The sequence below is a fragment of the Cydia fagiglandana genome, chromosome 4, assembly GCF_963556715.1.
Source record: "Cydia fagiglandana chromosome 4, ilCydFagi1.1, whole genome shotgun sequence".
In the NCBI taxonomy this organism is placed as follows: Eukaryota; Metazoa; Arthropoda; class Insecta; order Lepidoptera; family Tortricidae; genus Cydia; species Cydia fagiglandana.
This window is the reverse complement of record NC_085935.1, coordinates 8,955,451-8,975,414: the sequence shown is the minus strand read 5'-3', so window position 1 is coordinate 8,975,414 and position 19,964 is coordinate 8,955,451. Positions and strand designations below refer to the sequence as shown.

Sequence of the window (19,964 nt, the reverse complement as noted above, 5' to 3'; positions counted from 1 at the left end):
TGATTTAGAAAACATTTAATTACTTTCACTCACATTTTACGATATCACATTGTCTGTTTCTTTAGCCCACATACAAGTATAATATAATTATGTATATGCTATTTACAGTAGACATTAGGACGCATAAGTACATAGGACAAGGACAAAACTATTCTCTGGTTTTCGAAAAGACGTTTCTATAATCAGTAAGTTAAAACTAATTATAGCTATCATTGGAATACTTTGTCTTATGATACTTACTTTAATTTGCTACCTATCAGTGGCGGCGCGTCCATAAAAACCGATTCCCACCGGCTTGCCTGTTTTTGGACGTTTGAGCAGAGTTGCAAAGGAAATATGTAAACCAAATTAGCCCCGGCTTGCCTAAAGATATGTCTGACGCGCCGCCACTGCTACCTATGCCATTGTCATGTTCTTACCTAAATTGATAAATACGATTCTACACTTCACTATCTACATATGGTCCTTTTAGTCCCTTTTTTTCAAACCAGAATCAACTGTTTGAGTATCCTCAGCCGCAGTTAGCGTCTGGCATGCATTTAGTAATACTTATCATGATAATCTTAAATTTAATCACAGTCTTATTTGTCCCTTTCCAATCTTCTCGTATTCTTCTGGTCCTAATGGGAGGTATTTGCCTAGTTTTAAATCTAAATAGTATAATTTGTCTTTTATTACTGATGGGTTGAATCCTTCTTTTTGTAAATCCACCTTCTTCATCTTGAACGTGCCTGGAAACAAAAATATTAATCTGTTATATTTATAGTTACGTTTCAAACTAAAACATATTTTGTTGTGGGCGCCAAACCGATCTCTAGTAACGCCGTGGCGCAAATACAAATTTAAATAAGGTGCGGTATAATTAAATTTACTTAATGTGTCATTTTTCGCAAATTTAATGGTGTTCTCCCTCCGTATGCCTGTAGGTACACACACTTAACACATCTTGCCATATATACATACGTTTAGTGTGTACAATTAATACAAACTTGTATTAGGAATTTAGGATGATGAATTTAGCTTACCCGTCATATCGACGCTGGTCATGACCCGCATGAAGACAGGGCGCGCGTATGCCGGCAGGTCCTTCGCGATCCGCTTAGCCAGCTGATCTAGGTCTAGAGTTCCCTCCGTGTCGACGATGCCACACATGCCCGCTCGTCCTTCGATGTTTGGAACCTGGAATATTATAGGACAATGATAAAACACTCCGTGTTAAAAATTATTGTCCAGGAAAACGTTTCAACAGAAAAAGAAAAGTCCTAGATAATTAATCAACGTATTTACTCCTTCCTAACTAAGTAGGCAATGAAAATGTTTATCTAGCAGTAGCCGTCGAACCAACACACATATTTATATGATGATGACATTGATGACTCTTAATAGAAATAAAACATAATTTATGCTAGAGATCGGTTCTTAATTTGAATTCAATACTGATGGCAAAGCTTACCTCGACTCCATAAACAACAGCGTCTCTCTGATCAGCGACGCGCGACACGGCGGACTCCACCTCTGTGGTGCTGACGTTCTCGCCGCGCCACCGGAACGTGTCCCCGGTTCGATCTCGGAAATACAAGTAGCCCAACTCGTCTGCCACTAGGATGTCGCCTGTAATGTAATGATATATTGGGTTAATGGAGAAGAGCATTAAACCAGTCCTAAAGTAAGAATATAACGTTAGCGGCATCCGCATCCTAAGTTAATCAATATATTCTAGTAAGGCCAAGTCCCAATTACGAGTATGTTACCATTTCAAGTTATTGACTGAATAAGAGCTTTTTTGTGAAAGACACGTCGTGAAACCGTTATTCTTAACTCGTACCTATATTACGAGCAGTCGCCTAACAGAGTCAGAGACCTTCAGACAGAGAATATATCTAAGTTTTTTTGTGTTGATTGAAAGTTCCGTAGGCTCCAAAAAAACCAGGGCCTAAGCCCTCGGCAGCTAGGCCTTGCCGACTGACCGAATAATCTTAAGGCTTTTTTTTCTTTAACTACTCTGAAATCTAAAACACTGCCTTTTCCCAAAGTAACCTAACAGACCAAAATTGTCACCTGATATGAAAGCGGAGTCTCCACGAGTGAAGACGTCTCTGACTATCTTCTTGTCCGAAGCTGCTTTATCAGCGTAACCGAGGAATGCTCTGGAGGGGTTGTTGGGCTGGATCTTACCGATGAACACTCCAGGCTCGTTCGGTTTGGCCAACTATATCATACAAAACAATCGTTATTAACTATAAGAAATTTGAATGGAAGAAGCTGAAATGTGACAAAACCGATAAGCCATCAATCATCATGCTTTACTTTCTTCTATTTTAGGTATCGTTTACCGAATTTTCGAGGCTAATTAGAACTGCCTCAATAATCTCAATAAGTTTTTATATAAATGGCAAAATATGGCCCCTTTTGCCAAGGCTATATATTTTTCACTTTTACTATCTAATAAGACCTTTCCTCACCTGACATAAACCTCGCGAGTTCCTGATAGGTTCCCCAGTTTCCTGGTCAACTTTTAGAATAGCAATTGGATATATTGCAGGTATGATCCTGGATACAAATCCAATCGCTCCTGTCTTGTTGTTTATATTCACTGAAAGTAAGAAATAATACGGTTTTCACTGACTTTTTAACGATAGAATCCATTTTGTGAAAAAAATCATAGTAAACTATCGAAGGAAGATGAAACTGGGTCTGGGTACCATTAGGTACCTAAGTACTTACCAATATTAGCATTTCCTTCAGTGGCACCATAGAACTCGACAACCCTCTTTATGTTAAACCGAGTAACAAATTCCGTCCATATCTGCAAAGGCAAGAAAATTTAGACAATTTTAAATATTCACAATTTGTAGATTTATTTTTGTCCCAAGCAACAAATCTTACTTTCGTTTTTAAGAGTTTTTTTTCGCTTTAAATAGGTATATAGGTAGTACCGGAAACAAAATTGTCAGTACCTATTTTGCCGCATTTGCATTTGCAACCAAGTGGTAGTTTTTGTCTCGAAATAGCACATTTACTTACAGCTGGTCTCATTCCATTGCCATATACCCGACGGACTTTGTGCTGCTTGTCAGTGGGCGCTGGTGGAGTGGACAGGATGTACCGACACATTTCACCAATGTAATGTGCTGCCTGAAAGTTGTACATATACAAGTTAGTGTCGGGCTTCAAAGTGTCGAGCTTGGTACGAAGTGGAAGACTCCTACCCTGAAGTAATATGGCTGGACTCTGGCCGTTAGTGGGGTGAACCGTATTTCTATAATATAAGTAATAAAATTAATAAATAAGTCCATATAGAGCCTTATTTACATCTTTTTTTTCATAAATTGCTTTTTTGATTACTCTCTTTAGAGTTTTTACCGTAACTTCGGCCGTAACTTTTGGGAGAAGGAGAGAGAACATAGGGGACCATAAAAGTTTGGATTGAACTTTATTGTGAAACTTACGTACTTTACGGAAATTTGAGCAACTATTATATGGCAGACGGAGCCAAAATGCGTCTTAGTGACTTGGAAGTCCAAATACGTGGACCGACAAAAGATATACCTAAGAATAATGTTTGGGAAAATCCATCGGCCGTCTATGTAGATCAGACATAATGCCATGACGTTCCTAGTAACCTGAGCGATTAAAACTTACAAATACTTACGGTGGCATTATATTTGATGCAATCCGGGAAGTAGGCAGAAGCCGAGAACTTGGTCCTCAAAACTATGGTGCATCCGAAGATCATGGCTTGGCCCATCGTTATGCAGCCTCCAGCAGAGTGATACAACGGCATTGGGCAGTAGATGATGTCCTTACTGCTCAGTCCACCAAGATAATGAATGCCGGATGCCATGAACGTCATTCTGAAAAAGTAAAAGCTATTTTTTAAACCTCAAAACTTAGTGATTGTAACTATGACTTCCGACTAATACCCTTAAATTGAAGTAAACAGATTTTTTTAAATTACGTTGTTAACAATGGATATTCCATAATATTCTAAAATGACGGTGACGGGGTGACTGACCTTACTAGGTACTTGTATTTTTAACACGTCACTCAAACTAATATACCTAGACGTCTGAGTGTTCGTCACTGTCCCGGTATAATTGGCAATAACTCTGTAGGTGTTGTGAAATAAAGAAAATGATATTTAATTCCCTAAGTGATATAAGTAATTAGTTTTTAAGTAGGTACATTTTATGTACCTACACCCTGTATTTATAAACGCAATTGACAGGGATTATACTTATCGTTATTCAATAACATTCATAAGCCAACAAAAGGTCAATCGTATGTTATATACCGTAATGTATCAATAAAAAGGCTGATATTTTTCAAAACGGGATGTTCAGATTAATTACCTTGACGAAGAAATAACAGCAGCTTTCGGCAGGCCGGTAGTTCCAGATGTATAGATATACAACATCTTGCCGTTAAATCCATCTCCGTCGGAGAACGTCCAGGGTGCTGGAGGGGTCGACTCCAGCATTGCTGTGAAGTCATTGTTGGACTCCACCACCCTCACGCCGTCGCCGGACGTGTTCAGTGGACGACGGGTGTACTTCAATAGTTTTATGGATGGATCAAGGTCATTGGCAATGTCGTTGATAGCTGGAAAGAAAATTTTACGCAAGATTTTTGCTTTAATTGTAACAGGAATGTGTTAGATATAGCTGTAGTTTTGAAATATAGTTTAATACGTGGCTTAGGAACAAACCTGTATGACGGTGGACGCACATGTGCGTCGGGGACAGTGAATGTGTTAAACGTTATGGCACGACAGGCGTGTCATCAATGTTTTTAACGTGTGGCGTATAACACGAGTGACACGACAGGCGTGCCATCATATTCTATGGCGTATATAAGGCACGCCTGCCGTGTCATGAAATAATTGTTCGCCACCACAGCCAAAAGTTTTCGAAAATGGAAGAGGCAACGAACCCGTTAAGAGTGACGAAATTAAATAAAAATGAATGAAGATAGACAATAAAAATATTGACTACAAAAGATGCAATTGTTTTTCTGCTAACCTGACTCGGACTTGCTTACGTAAATGATGATGATGACGTATTGATTAATAAGGAGTCAGAGGGCACCTAGCTCTCAGCAGCTTCCTAGCTAATTACCACGTCCTTAACGCCCTAAGAATTAATGAATAAGCTTATTAACCTCTTCTACCGACCTGACTCAAACTCGCTCCCATAAATGACGACGTTACAATTAGCGATTGTGATAGAGTGTATCAACGCAGTGCCGGTCTGATTGGTGTTAATAAGAGGTGACACTGCACCCAGCCGGGCAGCTCCCAACCAAGTGCTCGGCATGTCGGGACAGTTGTTCATCATAACGCCCACCACGTCCCGCGACTTCACGCCCTCCGCCTTAAGGACCGCTGATACTCGCAAGCTGAACTCCTCGACCTAGAGAAAAAGCTTGTTTAACAACTAAGTCACGACAATTACGAGTGTGCTCTATGATATGATAATTAAGAGACAGGTTCTTATCTCGCGGTTGACATTGACCTTTCCTAGTTTTTTTTCTGCCGGAGCTATAAGGTATATGGATTCAATGGATTCGACACCAATTTAAAAATATTTCGTGGGTTCCACTATTGTAAAACTGCGTGATGCGTGATGTAGGTACTTTTAAGTCTTAGTTTTATAGTCTTGTTCTGTAATGCTATCTAAAAAGTCTGATGTATCATTCATAGCTGTTGGAATTCCTTGTATAAATAAATAAAATAAAATCCGACGAAGTGTAAGTCTACAAAGATAAGGTAGTTATTGTATTCTACGGCGCCGCTGCGCCTGAAAAGCAACGGATGGGAAAACATATTCATGTTAAAATTACCCCCATTTCCTTTGCCCATCATCATCAGGCTTCAGCTAAATTATCAGAATGTTCTGCAAAGCAAGGGTCTTCGTGCAATTCTGCACATATTCAAAGGCACGTTGCACGTTGACGTAGGTAATTAACACCTCTGGTCATGTCAAGGCTGGGTCTTATTGTTACTTAGTTGTCACTTAGTCGTTAATTGTGCAACTCCTCGTACCTGTTGAAAGGTCCACGTTTCATCTTCGAAGAGGAAGCAGGCTTTGTTTGGATGTTTCTTGACGAGCTGATGGAAGATGTCCGGCATCACCCAATTCCTCTTGGTGAACTTTTTGTACAGACGCAAGATTTTAATGTAGCAAAACAAGGCTCTGAAATGCGAAAAATAATTATTTTGGTGGTTAGGAAAACATCGTGAGGAAACAAGGAAGAAATTCAAAGGTGTATGTGAAGATTGTGAAGTCCTCAATCCGCTTTGGGCTAGCGTGGGTACTATCGCCTAAGCCCTCTCGCGCATGATAGGAGGCCTGTGTCCAGCAGTGGGACGGATACAGGCTGATTTATTATTATATTTTTGGTGTATTTTTGCCGGTTCTCACAACAATAACAATAGAACTGTACTTGTATTAGATGATTCTAAAGACGGTATTAATATATACTTTTTCCATTATATTACTTACATATTTTGCAAATATAGTTTGGATCACTATATTCACTACAGATGTTCACATAAAAAATAATAAAACGCACATTTGTTCATTTCTTCGTCTCTTTACGAAGGTTAAAAATTTAAGATTACCATTAGTACTAGCTAAATTACAAAACACGTACGAGAAATCCCTCTTCGCCGTCCTCAGGGCGATGTAGATCCATCTCCAATGGAAGAGTATTACGTAGACCACGACAAGTATGGCGAGGACTAAGAGGCTCGTCTGCCAGTCCTGGAAGACCCACGTGACCGTGCAGGCGGCCACGACGACTCCTAACGCGAGCACTGTGGCTATTATCCGACCCCATGGCGTGGGTTCGTCGGATATCAGATGATTTTTTCCGGTCTCTAAATCGTTGCCATTTAGTTTCACCTGAAATAAATAAATAATGAGACAATTAAAAAAGGTAATGCTAATCAAGACGATAATTAGGGTTCCATATGGAAAAGGTTTTAAAAGTGAATAAATTTTAGGGAATATTATGTAAAAAAAATAACTAACAAGGAAGGGTTATAGGTACCCTTGTAAGAATATCTGTCCTATTTTTTTTTTCATAAATAAAAATCTTTTCTGCTAAATTTATTTTCTTCAAATATCTACTCGTATTAGTCAAACTAAAAGCATTATCTTTGAAATAATTAGGTATGTAAGAAATTTTCGGTACGAACAAATTGTATCACTCTTATACGGAGACCTATGTATGTATGTACCATGACGCTCCGCGATTGTTATGCCATTTAGCCTATTTAGGGTCCTAGCTAAATTGGTGGGACAAGTTACGAACTTACGAATCTAGGGGTCAAACACACTAGGCTCAACAGAACTAGGTATCAGTAGGTAGAGTAGATAATTAGATATCTACGAAATGTTTTGATTTGCATATAGTCTAGATTATCCAGTTTTTAGTACCTATTGGAAGATCCGGTTTAAATAATGCTAAATTCCTGAGATGATGACATAATATAGGTACATATTATAGATGTGCATAGCTATATCATAAAGTGAAATATATTTATAGGTAATATTTCTAATTGAAGAAACTTCGAACTTCGTGGATGATCAAATTAAGCTTTTTTATCATCTTTTTTAAGGATGTCGAAATCCTACAATAAATACTGTACTGTGTGACTGTGATGGAATCTAATTAATATAATTTTTAAGAAAAAAAAACCGACTTCTATGGGGCCCGGTGAAAGATTATGGTAGATGGTGCACTATGTAGAAAAGGAGGTAAAGACAGTACTTTCTAGTAGCATTTCGTGTCCGTAAGGGTCGTAGTTCTAGCCTAACCTAACCCACTTCTCTGATAGCAGTTCGGTTCTGTGAGGATCGCAGTTCGAGCCTAATCAAACCCATTTTTCTAGTAGCATTTCGTTTCTGTAAGGCTCGCAGTTCTAACCAAACCTAACCCACTTTTGTTCGGTTCTGTGAGGATCGCAGTTCAAACCTAACCTAACCCACTTAACGGCGCATGCGGTGCGGTGTACGGGGATTTGAGCGGGAGGGGTTTGGCATCATCATACTTTATACCTACATTTTATGGTAGGTAATCATAGCGGTTTATTTAGTTTAGGTATCATAGGGGTTTTCCGGGTCAAGGTCCGGGTCTCTGAGTCAGAGTCCGGGTCCGAGTCCCGGTCCAAGTCCGGGTCCGGGTCCGAGTCCGGGTCCGAGTCTGGGTCCGAGTCCGGGTCCGAGTCCGGGTCCGAGTCCGGGTCCGAGTCCGGGTCCGAGTCCGAGTCCGAGTCCGGGTCCGAACCGGATCCGGGTATGAGTCCGGGTCCCAGTCCAAGTCAAAATCGAAATTCGAAATCACCAAACATGTACTATGCGTCGTTGAAGAGTTCTGTTCTGATCATCATCAGCAGTTCCACTTCATCAAATGCGACAGTTTTTAATGTAAATGCTTGATTTTATGATGAAAATACAAAAAATTCTATACGTATGCCTTTAAGATTTGAGGAGTTCCCTCGATTCCTTATGGATCCCATCATCAGAACTCGAGCTTGACAGAAATGTGGCTTAAAAACTAAACTTGCTTAACAAACATAACGAAGAGGAGAAATCGCCAAACGTGAACTATGCGTCGTTGAAGAGTTCCGTTCTGATCATCATCAGCAGTTCCACTTCATCAAATGCGACAGTTTTTAATGAAAATGCTTGATTTTCTGATGAAAATACAAAAATCTCTATACGCATGCCTTTAAAATTTGAGGAGTTCCCTCGATTTCTCATGGATCCCATCATCAGAACTCAAGCTTGATAAAATTGTGGCTTAAAAACTTAACTTGCTTAACAAACATAACGAAGAGGACAAATCGCCAAAGGTGAACTATGCGTCGTTGAAGAGTTCCGTTCTGATCATCATCAGCAGTTCCACTTCATCAAATGTCACGTTTTTGAATGTATATGCTTGATTTGTTGATAAAAACACAAAAATCACCATATGTATGCCTTTAAGATTTGAGGAGTTCCGTCGATTCCTCATGGATCCCATCATCAGAACTGGATTTTGACAAAAACGGGACCAATCTGTATGCATATACATACAATCAAAAAAATAATTTTCAAAATCGGTCCAGTAATGACGGAGATATGGAGTAACAAACATAAAAAATAAAAAAAATAATAAAAAAAATAAAAAAAATAAAAATAAAAAACATACAACCGAATTGATAACCTCCTCCTTTGGGATTTGGAAGTCGGTTAAAAATACAAATCGCTCATTGTGACAAATTGCCTATTTGTCGATTCAAAGCTCGAAATAGCAAATTTACGACAGCGCCACTCAAACATCCTTTCAATACAAAATGCGCTAATAAATAGGGATCATTATTGGGCGCTTTTATACTTTATCATGACTTTATCAGGTCCATGGTAACGACACGATTGAATGAGATTGATCGTCCGTCACGTGGGGACAAATATAATATTTATACTACTACGAACTGTAACGTTAAATCGTGGACGATATCGTCGACGATAGCAGAGAAGATGTCTATGTCACACGCCATATTAGTCCCCTGTGTGTTAATGTTATGAGTGAATTGCAAAAAAATTGTACGTAATTAAGCGCAGTTAAGAAGCTGTGATTAGTCTTAACATAATTGATTCATTTGTGTTACGAAAATTGACTATGTAAATTGTATTGTACTTAATTCATGTAAAGTATATACGTCTATAGCATACGCTAACACACTTTCATGCATCTAACTTTTAAATATAAATGGCTTAACTGTCGTAACACAATGGAATCAAGTAACTTTAGATTAATTACAGGTGCCTAATATGTAAACATTTTTTGCAATTCACTCTTATCATTATCACGATAAAATCGTGTCATATGCACGGTACGGTATGATAAATATAAGAGCGACCCTTAACGTTTAATCGCGTAGCTCTGGGACTACAATATTTCTTGTTGAATTATGCATGTATTTTTACACCTTTCTGACGCACAAAGGATTTCTAACGTCATAGATTCCAAAATTATAGGTAAGTAGCTAAACCGCTATGGGTACATATACAATACGTGACAAAAAAAAATATACCGTATTTATCTAAACAAGTCTTATTTCCATTTCAACAACGTCTATAAGTAAATTAAATTCTTTCGCATCTAAGGCCTAAACTAAGGGCCGGTACAGTTGGACTGCAACTTGTATGCAAACACGCCGACGACGTTGCAGTTGGCATGCAGTCCTTCCAGATCTCATCCCAATTGCAGTCGGGTTGCAGTCGGTCTGTATCTGCCCTAAATGCACTTAATTTGCAAATTCAAAGTACGAGGACAATTTTTTATTTGACAATAATAACTTATTTCGGTGTTTTTAGATCAAACATGCTATCTAGGTACCCAAGTACGTAAAGTATTACCCACATTGTTTATTAAGAGATTATATCGCAATCGAACTGAGTGGTAGGTATCATCATTCATCAGATATCATTATTTGTGATTACACTGGTTACCTATCCTAAACTGTGATTACATATATCACCGTGTAATACAACTCATGGACAAGTTTAGAGGAAAGAAAAAAAGTGTTAGGTAATTACTAATTTTGCAATTACCTACTTTACGTGTTGGCCCGTAATTAAACCTTTTTTGCGTTCCTTTAAATTTGTACGAGTATGCGTATGTCATAATGAGTAATGTATTCTTTGATGAGTATATTTAGTTGTTGAACAATAACCACCTGTGTGTGAATAATAACACATATATAGGTAGGTATTTATGAATTTTGTGCTAAGTATTTAATTTATTTATTTATAGTTACTTTGCCATAAACCTTTTTTGATAGATAATGTGTCAATTGAAATTGTTTACTGTGTTAATATTTCCTCTAAGCCGATGAAAAAAAAAATTAAAATGTTTATAACGGACAAAATCAAAGTAAACTTTAGTTACTTAAAATACTACCTACCTCCCTAGGTAGGTACTCGTATTTATATTGATTTACAAAAAGTTTAAAGGGGCATGTTAAAAACAGGAACTAGAGTCTGTGCGGAAAGAGAAGAATCGTAGAATGTATTGGCTCCCATATTCCACGACTCTTCCCTTTCGGCACAAACTTTAACATGGTATACCTAGTATACCTACCTACCCACCTATTTCTCTTTTAAGTTGGTCGACCAGAAGCGATCATTACATTACCAGTCTACCTGAACTCCCATAGCTTTTACATATTCAAGCGATAGACAGGCAGAAATATAGTTATTTACGATACAAGTGCGGAAAAGAGGAAATTCGACGAATTACCTATTCGCACGTGTAACGTACAACGTTTTGCAGTACATATGGCCCTTTAAACTTTTGTTAAAAGTGTTGAAAAGTGCTATTTCTCGCACTAGTCCGGAAAAATAGGAACTGTAAAAACTATTTTCGTTTCTCGTGGTAGGGCCTTGGGCAGTGGGCACACCTCTTGCACTTACCTCTTTCAGATGGATTCCATTAGTCTTATTCATATTGTCGTCGACAATCGCCTCTGTGCTCGACATGGTTGCGAGTCACGGCTCTTTGAACTTAACAGGATATGAATGCTTCTAAATATTCCGCATTGGAAATACGCGATGATTGAATTCCGGCAAGTTCTAAAACAAAAGGATTAAATTGGTCAATATTACGTACTATTTTAAGTATATTTTACTTATAAATTATTAATAGGGTACAGCATACAGTACTGGTTTTCTATACAAAATCAGTCTCGAAACCTAGAATTGACGGTACTCGCTACACAATCTCAATCTGACGGGCATTCTCTCTCGTTAATCGTAGGTTACTACTTACTTACAGAACAATTAAGTGTTCGATGTCACACAAAAAAATAGTTTCAATAGGTATTTTGCATATCTACACGTGCATAAAATCTTGTTTATCCGCTAATCGAGTATTGACCTCTTCGATACTGTAGAGTCTATAAAATATTAGAGCTAGATATATCTCTGAACTCTAAGTCTCATTTTCTCGCTGTTGTAACTGGGATTTACCTGTTTGCTTTTTAGATTGTCTACTTCTGCATTTTTCTTGTGTAATTTCACAATTTGAAATCCTGAAAGTTGCTAAGTAAGTTAGCTTTTCACTACATTTTCTATATACTTACTAGTAAAAGAAGATTCTGAAGGAACTACGCCAAGAGCGCATTTTAAGCGGAAAAGCGTAATTAACCGTGAAGGTATGAATGAAAACAAGTTGTACAATGACGTGTTCCGCGAGAAATCGTAGGTATTTAACGTGATCGTCTGAAGCGGGTTTTATTTACTGTATTATACGGAATTTATTTAGTAGGTGACGGCCTTAATAATCCGAAGGTCACATATCAAGCGGGACCGTGATGACCTGATGACGTACACATAGGCACCAGTGAAAGGACCGCGGGTCGACAACCTATCCACCATAACACTTCACCGACAAGCGCTAGCAAAAGAAATTGCCACTTTCTCATAAATCTGTGTCCGGTTTTGACGGAATATAATATTACCTATATTACTACTATTACTACTTAATACGTTTCAAATGATTTTCTTGTAGCTCACTGTTACAACTATCTATATAACCGGTTTTTTTATCCCACCGAAGATTAGTACAACCCCAATGCAAAGTCTTGTATATACTTATTTCATCATTGTTCTTAAATTAGTAGTAAATACATATATACGAGTATGTACTAATGTAGATATACTTATAGCTAAACTTAAAACTTGGTTTCCTCTGCCATTCATAGGTATTCTTTTACACGCCAATAGCGACATATTAAAAATATTTATACCTACATTGTTATAAGAACGGTGCTAAAGTCATTGAGCCCGTTTTCTTTTTCAGGGAGCCTAACAAGTTTCGTGTCTAAAATTACTCAAGTGCGTGTCGATCTAGAGTAACTTAACTAGGCCATCAGCAAGTTTAAGGTACCTACTCGTATTTACTAAATTCGTTTTCAATTGGTTGTTAAGTACCTACTACCTTCTCGCATTCGTAAACCGTTATAATCTGTTAGTGTTCATTTAAGGAATAAATAATAAAAATAATTATTCCATTCTAGAATATCTATTACGGAGGTATACATATAAGTATAACCTAACCTAACCAGGATGGTCCAACGTCCAACCAAATCTTGATGTTCAAAGAAAGAAATTAGATTCCTACCATACATCGGCTGCTCGCGCAAGGGCTGTCAGATTACGAGTATGTGTGGCAGCCAATTTTTTCTACTATCGAATTTTCGAGTTATGAATTATTATTTTGTTTAAAAATTTGGGGGAAGTAGTTTACAATGCAATGCCGGCTTTTAAAGGGTCGGCAACGCGCGTGTAAGACCGTGTAACACCTCTGGAGTTCCATAGGCTATTTTTCCTATACCTGGTTTACCCTCACCCTCAGTTGACAATTTATTTGATAATGTCACTTATTTCCTTACCTGTTTTTATGCCCGCCGTTTACCGATTACAACGACAGTGTATTTTGTTTAAAATTATGTTAATTTCGTTAACACCAACTCTAAGAAAAAACAATATTTGTCTTGCTCCGGATGTCGTTTCGTTTTAAATGTTTGTTCCGTTTTTCGCGACATAAAAGCAATAGCAAAAAGCAAATTTATACAAAATCAGGTACTAACAAATAAATCAAATATTGGCGGTGTATGATGTAAAAAAAAGAGAATAAAAAACATATCGTTTTTTATATTTTCAACGATAATTAAGAACTCACCATCAATTCTTTATTCTTGGCTAGAGCCTAGTCCTACTCTGGAGTAGTTTATTATACTCAGGCCGCGTAGCCAAGATGCCGATCGCTTACGCTCCGTAGCGATCGAAACGCAACTGTCACTGTCGCACTTATATGGAAGAGTGATAGAGAGACATAATGCTTTTCGTTGTCGAAGCGATAGCGATTGTAACCTTGGCTAGGCCGGCTGTACTATTAAGTAGGTACGATTGGCTACCTACTTGTAAGTTGCGTCTTGTTTGGCTATTATGTATGATTGTAACATGTTGTAATGTTTACAATACCTAAGTAGTCAATTAACGTACTGTGCGAAGTGTACATAACTAATTTAACACGCTTTGTAAATTTAGGTTTTTACTCTATCATGTTGATTAACAATGTGTTGTGTACAGAGGCAGCCGCTGCTTCCACACATGTCGCAAACAGACACATTACTAATACGAGAGAACCTCAAGATGATTAAAAGGCTTCGCAACTAATGTTTATTATTTAACAATTATCAATATCATTATGAAGATTTGTTTGTATTTGTACAGTCAGTTGTCTATGCTGTGTCATTACTGTCATGTCATAATTTAAGAGAGCGGTAAATCGGTAATCTTATACTTTAAACAAGCAATTCCTGTATGTAGGTAGGTATACAATTATTTAATTATATTTATATATTTAGGGGATCTCGGAAACGACTAATGATTTCGATGAAATCTGCTGTAGGTATGGGGGTTTTTTCGAGGGCGAAATATCGATCTAACCTACGTCTTATCTCTGGGAAACCACGTATTTTTTGCATGTTTATATGTTTTCTGACCAAAGGTCGACTCCCAGATATTAATAACTTAAGTGTGGATATTGTTGGTGTTGACTGTACATACCTATACCTACTTTGGAATTTTTGCACCATCCTTGTACAGAAGTGTAAATTAGCTAAGTCGTTGTTTAAACGCAGGGCGTTCACCTTAATTTGAAGAATAACTTACGGGTACTTAATCAAATATTGAGTTATTTATTAAAGGACAACACTGTATCATTTATTGGCATGCTAAAGAATTTTGTTTGTACCTTCGCGTACGAGTATCTTTGTACCGGACTTTCGGGCTATTAAAACAGTCATTTTTTCCTTTTAATTTATAATTCATTACCATGCATATCTAGACACGCGGCAGCGTGTCAAGCCAAGTTCAATTTTAATTACAAAGTTCGAGTTGATGACTTCACCATTCATTATAATAATATATCAATTATCTGTGTCAACCCGCTATATTTTATTTGGTCTTTATAGGCATTTGCATATATGCATAAACATAAATGAGAAATAAGGTGTTATTAATTTTACCTATTTAGGATGATTTTTTGTCATTTTTAGGGTTCCGTACCCAAAGGGTAAAACGGGACCCTATTACCAAGACTTCGCTGTCCGTCCGTCCGTCCGTCCGTCCGTCTGTCACCAGGCTGTATCTCACGAACCGTGATAGCTAGACAGTTGAAATTTTCACAGATGATGTATTTCTGTTGCCGCTATAACAACAAATACTAAAAACAGAATAAAATAAAGATTTAAATGGGGCTCCCAGACAACAAACGTGATTTTTGACCAAAGCTAAGCAACGTCGGGCGGGGTCAGTACTTGGATGGGTGACCGTTTTCTTTCTGCATTTTTTTCCGTTCTTTTTTTTTTGCTTTATGGTACGGAACCCTTCGTGCGCGAGTCCGACTCGCACTTGCCCGGTTTTTATATTCCAACAATACAATTATTCGACTTAACTGAATGCAGTCGACATATTCATTATTCAATACTACTATGACGGAGATATGATCACGTAATCCAGCAAAGATCTTAGAAACTGTGACTTTCTCTGATGCTACTCGAACTCTACCGTCGTGTTAATTTTATATCTTCCAACTTTCTCAGTATCTATAGTGGCTTTCAATCCATCCGACATGTATGCCTAGTCATTCACTGGCATTCATTATCCGCAAGTAAGTACGTAGGTGAATATAATGAAACATTCACATTAGGTATTGCATAACTTGTCATGATATGATATTTTGGCTTTTATGTCATAATAAAATATAATTATGTAATATTTGGGAGACCGAGCTTTGCTCGGAAAACATATAAAAACTCAAAAATGCGCGTTTTCCCAGAGATAAGTCGTAGCTAGATCGATTTTTCGCCCCAGCAAACCCCCGTCTAGCAAAATTCATCGAAATCGTTAGAGCCGTTTCCGAGATCCCCGGAATATATATACAAATAAATAAATATAGGTACAAGAATTCCTCGTTTAAAGGTATAAGATATTTACTTAATCATCTAGTGTTTATCCCGGTCCCACCAATATCTACGGCTTTGCCAGGCAGTCTAAAACTTTTCCTCCTCCGCCTCACACGGTTTTCGACATCCTCTTATGCGAGTCCTTTGGCAGCACGCATGCCTTCCCTAGGAGGGCGATAGTCGCGATCAGTCCAGCCATTGCCAAGGCACTTCTTGGACATTTCCTTCTAGTGTCCCTGGCGAGCACCAAGATTTACTACTCACATTAACTTGCTTTTTAGGGTTCCGTACCCAAAGGGTAAAACGGGACCCTATTACTAAGACTCTGCTGTCCGTCCGTCCGTCCGTCCGTCTGTCCGTCCGTCCGTCTGTCACCAGGCTTTATCTCACGAACCGTGATAGCTATAGACAGTTGAAATTTTCACAGATGATGTATTTCTGTTGCCGCTATAACAACAAAATACTAAAAACAGAATAAAATAAAGATTTAAGTGGGGCTCCCATACAACAAACGTGATTTTTGACCGGAGTTAAGCAACGTCGGGCGGGGTCAATACTTGGATGGGTGACCGTTTTTTTTGCCTTTTTTTGCATTATGGTACGGAACCCTTCGTGCGCGGGTCCGACTCGCACTTGCCCGGTTTTTCTCTTTCATTTTCGCAAAACGTGGCTGTTCCACAAAAATATTACTCTTTTTATCCAATTTATTAATTTTCGTTTTACACATTGCGGTTTTGTCATACACACTGCAAGTAGATATAAGTTAGTGTCCGACCGAAGGTTCGGTTTCGGTTTCGGTTTCGGCCAGTTTCGGCCAAAAAATCATGTTTCGGCTGTAGTTTCGGTTTCGGCCAAAAAACGGCCGAACCTTTCGGCCGGGCCGAAACTTACGAAAAAAATAAGTAGGACAACAATATTAATACCTACATATTATACTGATTCATGTATAGGTACAGAAATTAATTGGTTTATTATAAAACACAATTCCACTAATGAGGGCGCCACTGGACGGTCGACGCAGTTTTAAGAGGCTGTCAATAACTATAACGCGCACACTGTCTAATTGTTTCGGAACGAATGAGTGATTTTATCTCAATTTACTATTGGTTTGTGTTAATTCCACATGTCCTCTACTTCAGCTTAGCCTTTGGCCTCGCTGCGCCGTGCTCGGCCTGCGGTCTCGCTTTTTAATACAATGGATAATTGGACATTGGTTGGAGTCTGTGCTCAACTACTTATCCTGAAGCCAAGCACGGCTTTGACTTCACATGAAAGTCTGCCTCACTGGGGCACTTCGGACTTTTAGGCCCAGGTGAAGATTGGTACCCGGCCTTGCGATATTGTCAACAAAAAATTTCGCGTTCGCGTTTTTGGTTGGTTTTTTGGATGACCCTGTATCTACATGTTAACTTGACTGGTGAATGAATAGAGTTAGACCAAGAAAATTCTGCAATGATTTGGTAGCATACGCAGTGCAACTAGTGCAAATGTTATTTATACGTCATAATTTCATAGAAGTTTTGACGTTTAGAATAACACTTGCACTGCGTGTGTTATCAAAATCGTTGCAGAATTATCTTGGTCTAACTCTAGTAATTTTCTTAAAAACTGCTTAAGTAACATCAATTTCAAGGATATTGGGTGTTGACAGCCCCATAATATGTGTATAAAAGAGGTTTTATGACATTTTTTCAACGATTTTAACAAGTCTACAAAAGTTTCGGTTTCGGTTTCGGTTTCGGCCGAAACTAGAGCCAAAGCCGAACATTCGGTTTCGGTTTCGGTTTCGGCAAAAAAACATGTTTCGGTCGGACACTAATATAAGTACCTATTTATTATTATTTTGATGAAGTGGGAGTTCCGGCTTATGAAAAGATGACTATTGTTGACCCTTGGCATGCCCATTGCTGGACATTGTAAAAGTGTTAGTCACATTTGGCATGATGGGCAATTAGTATGCAACTCAACCCTAAGGTTAAAGCCATCCCGTTAGCGGTTAGCGCCTTTGTGCCTTTAAAAACATAAAGTTATTGCCTATAGGCAAATATAAATTTAGAATATAATAAGTTGGTAAACGGACGATGACGAAGTACGATTTTAACCTAGAACTATGTCTTTTCATTAACATTTGTTATGATTTACAACTCTATTGTCATATCATACGTCCAAATAAAATATTAAAGTAAATAAAAAGACTAAAGTACCTATTATTTCATTATTTTGCTTCTATTATAAATTGTTGGTAAATAATACATATTGTAAACATGTACATAATGGTAACTTGTAACTTGAATTCTAAATTTAACACAAAAGATCAGATAGTTCAAGTTAAGTACTTGTATGTACTTAACTTAATACAATAGACTTGACAAATTGTTAGCTAAGTATGTTGGTTTAGCAAAAAAAGCGATTTGTTTAAAAGACATAATCATTAATAAGAGTCTGTCTTTTCATCGGTATATTCCGGTTCCAGTAAGCGGTATCATAATAACATCAACTAGTTGGCAAAGTCTAAGGTCAATTAAACAAAAAATCCAAAATCATGTTTTTTACGTGTCAACCACGTGTAACAAAAGCGCCAATACATAAATTACGGAAACATATACCTACATTCTCGAAGTCTCGTCTATAATATCTTTGAAATCCATGAAAGACTAAGGCCCCCCCCACATCTGGCGTATTTCGAGCGTCGGCGTCTGTCGGCGTCGGTCCAGCGCTATGGAAAATGACGTCGCTGCGCAGTTGCGTCGACGTCGGCCATAGAATTGTAGACGCCGACGCTCGAAAGACGCCAGATGTGGGGGGGGCATAAATCACATGTTTCGTCTTATAGAGGTACCTGTTTTACAATAATAGTTGCATTTTTCGCAAAAGAGTCGTGTTATGACTACGAGCAATTCTATCTTATACCTTTAAACGAGCAATTCTTATTTATTTGTATATTTATATATTTCGGGGATCTCGGAAACGGCTCTAACGATTTCGATGAAATTTGCTAAGTATATAGGGGTTTTCGGGGGAGATAAATCTAGGTCTGATACCTGGGAAAGCGGGCATTTTTGAGTTTTTATATGTTTTCCGAGCAAGGCTCGATCTTCCAGATATTTAGTAGATATGTATTAAATTAAAAGTACCTACTTATATTAAGATCAAAAAATTGAACCTAAACAACTTCAGTCAACAATTAGCGATGGAAATAGGTACAGTCACCATCAGATATATCGGAGCGGTCAAGGTGCTCACAAATATCTGAGCACGCCTCTATTGTCAAGGTGTTAGAGTGCGTGTTCAGATATTGTGAACCCCTTGGCCGGTCGGATGTATCTGATGGCGACTGTACGTGTCGTGTTTCGTAAACTGAAGTTACGTCCGTCGCGGTGCACGCACTACACGGCAATTTGCGAAGTGGGTGCATGATAATTTGAGGTAATACGAGTCATTACCCGGGGAAGCCGTTCCGAGGTCAGTAGTGAAACTTGGTTGTTGCTGTTACTCTACTGAGTTCTGAGCGCAGGGCACGAGAGTTTCGTGCTTATAAAATAATACTAATTTGATTACTTACAGTTGTTTCCGATCACAACGTCAAGTTATGACAGCCGAGACAATGTTATGTAAATTAAACTCTCTGTTAAGAGATAGTACTGATGGCTACGCTTGGTTTGGATTTAGAAGATTATAAAACACGCTCCACATACCATTGGGAATATCGTTCGTAGATCTTAGAGCCTTTCATATCTATCAGCAGTTTTACGATATCGTATCTGATGCACTTTTCCGCACGGGTAGGTACAAACTTTTTGTAATTAACTACGCACCGAAGTGCGGTTAATGTATTTACATTGTGTGCAGCTGTTTTTACTTCTGGTAAGGTATAATTAAGTTAGCTGACGTTTACCAAGGCATACCTAGCTACTACCTATAAAAGAAAAGGTGATTACCA

At 38.2% G+C, this 19,964-nt stretch overlaps 1 protein-coding gene across 2 annotated transcripts in view; it reads right to left on the bottom strand.

The window, feature by feature from the left end:
• LOC134663615 (long-chain fatty acid transport protein 4-like) overlaps window positions 1–19,964 on the bottom strand; it is a 36,741-nt gene continuing 16,777 nt past the window's right edge. The window contains exons 2-15 of one of the 2 annotated variants that reach the window (XR_010098156.1): window positions 11,466–11,624; window positions 6,655–6,905; window positions 6,044–6,194; window positions 5,174–5,411; window positions 4,353–4,602; window positions 3,653–3,854; window positions 3,025–3,135; window positions 2,725–2,806; window positions 2,463–2,593; window positions 2,059–2,209; window positions 1,454–1,611; window positions 1,026–1,179; window positions 397–731; window positions 1–253 (exon numbers count right to left, since the gene is read on the bottom strand). Coding sequence is in view for 1 of the 2 variants with exons in the window: in XM_063520033.1 (XP_063376103.1) it covers window positions 574–731; window positions 1,026–1,179; window positions 1,454–1,611; window positions 2,059–2,209; window positions 2,463–2,593; window positions 2,725–2,806; window positions 3,025–3,135; window positions 3,653–3,854; window positions 4,353–4,602; window positions 5,174–5,411; window positions 6,044–6,194; window positions 6,655–6,905; window positions 11,466–11,531 (2,103 nt within the window). In the remaining variant the exon portion in view is untranslated. Of the gene's footprint in view, window positions 732–1,025; window positions 1,180–1,453; window positions 1,612–2,058; window positions 2,210–2,462; window positions 2,594–2,724; window positions 2,807–3,024; window positions 3,136–3,652; window positions 3,855–4,352; window positions 4,603–5,173; window positions 5,412–6,043; window positions 6,195–6,654; window positions 6,906–11,465; window positions 11,625–19,964 lie in introns of both variants that reach the window. The other variant, XM_063520033.1, reaches the window with a different exon arrangement.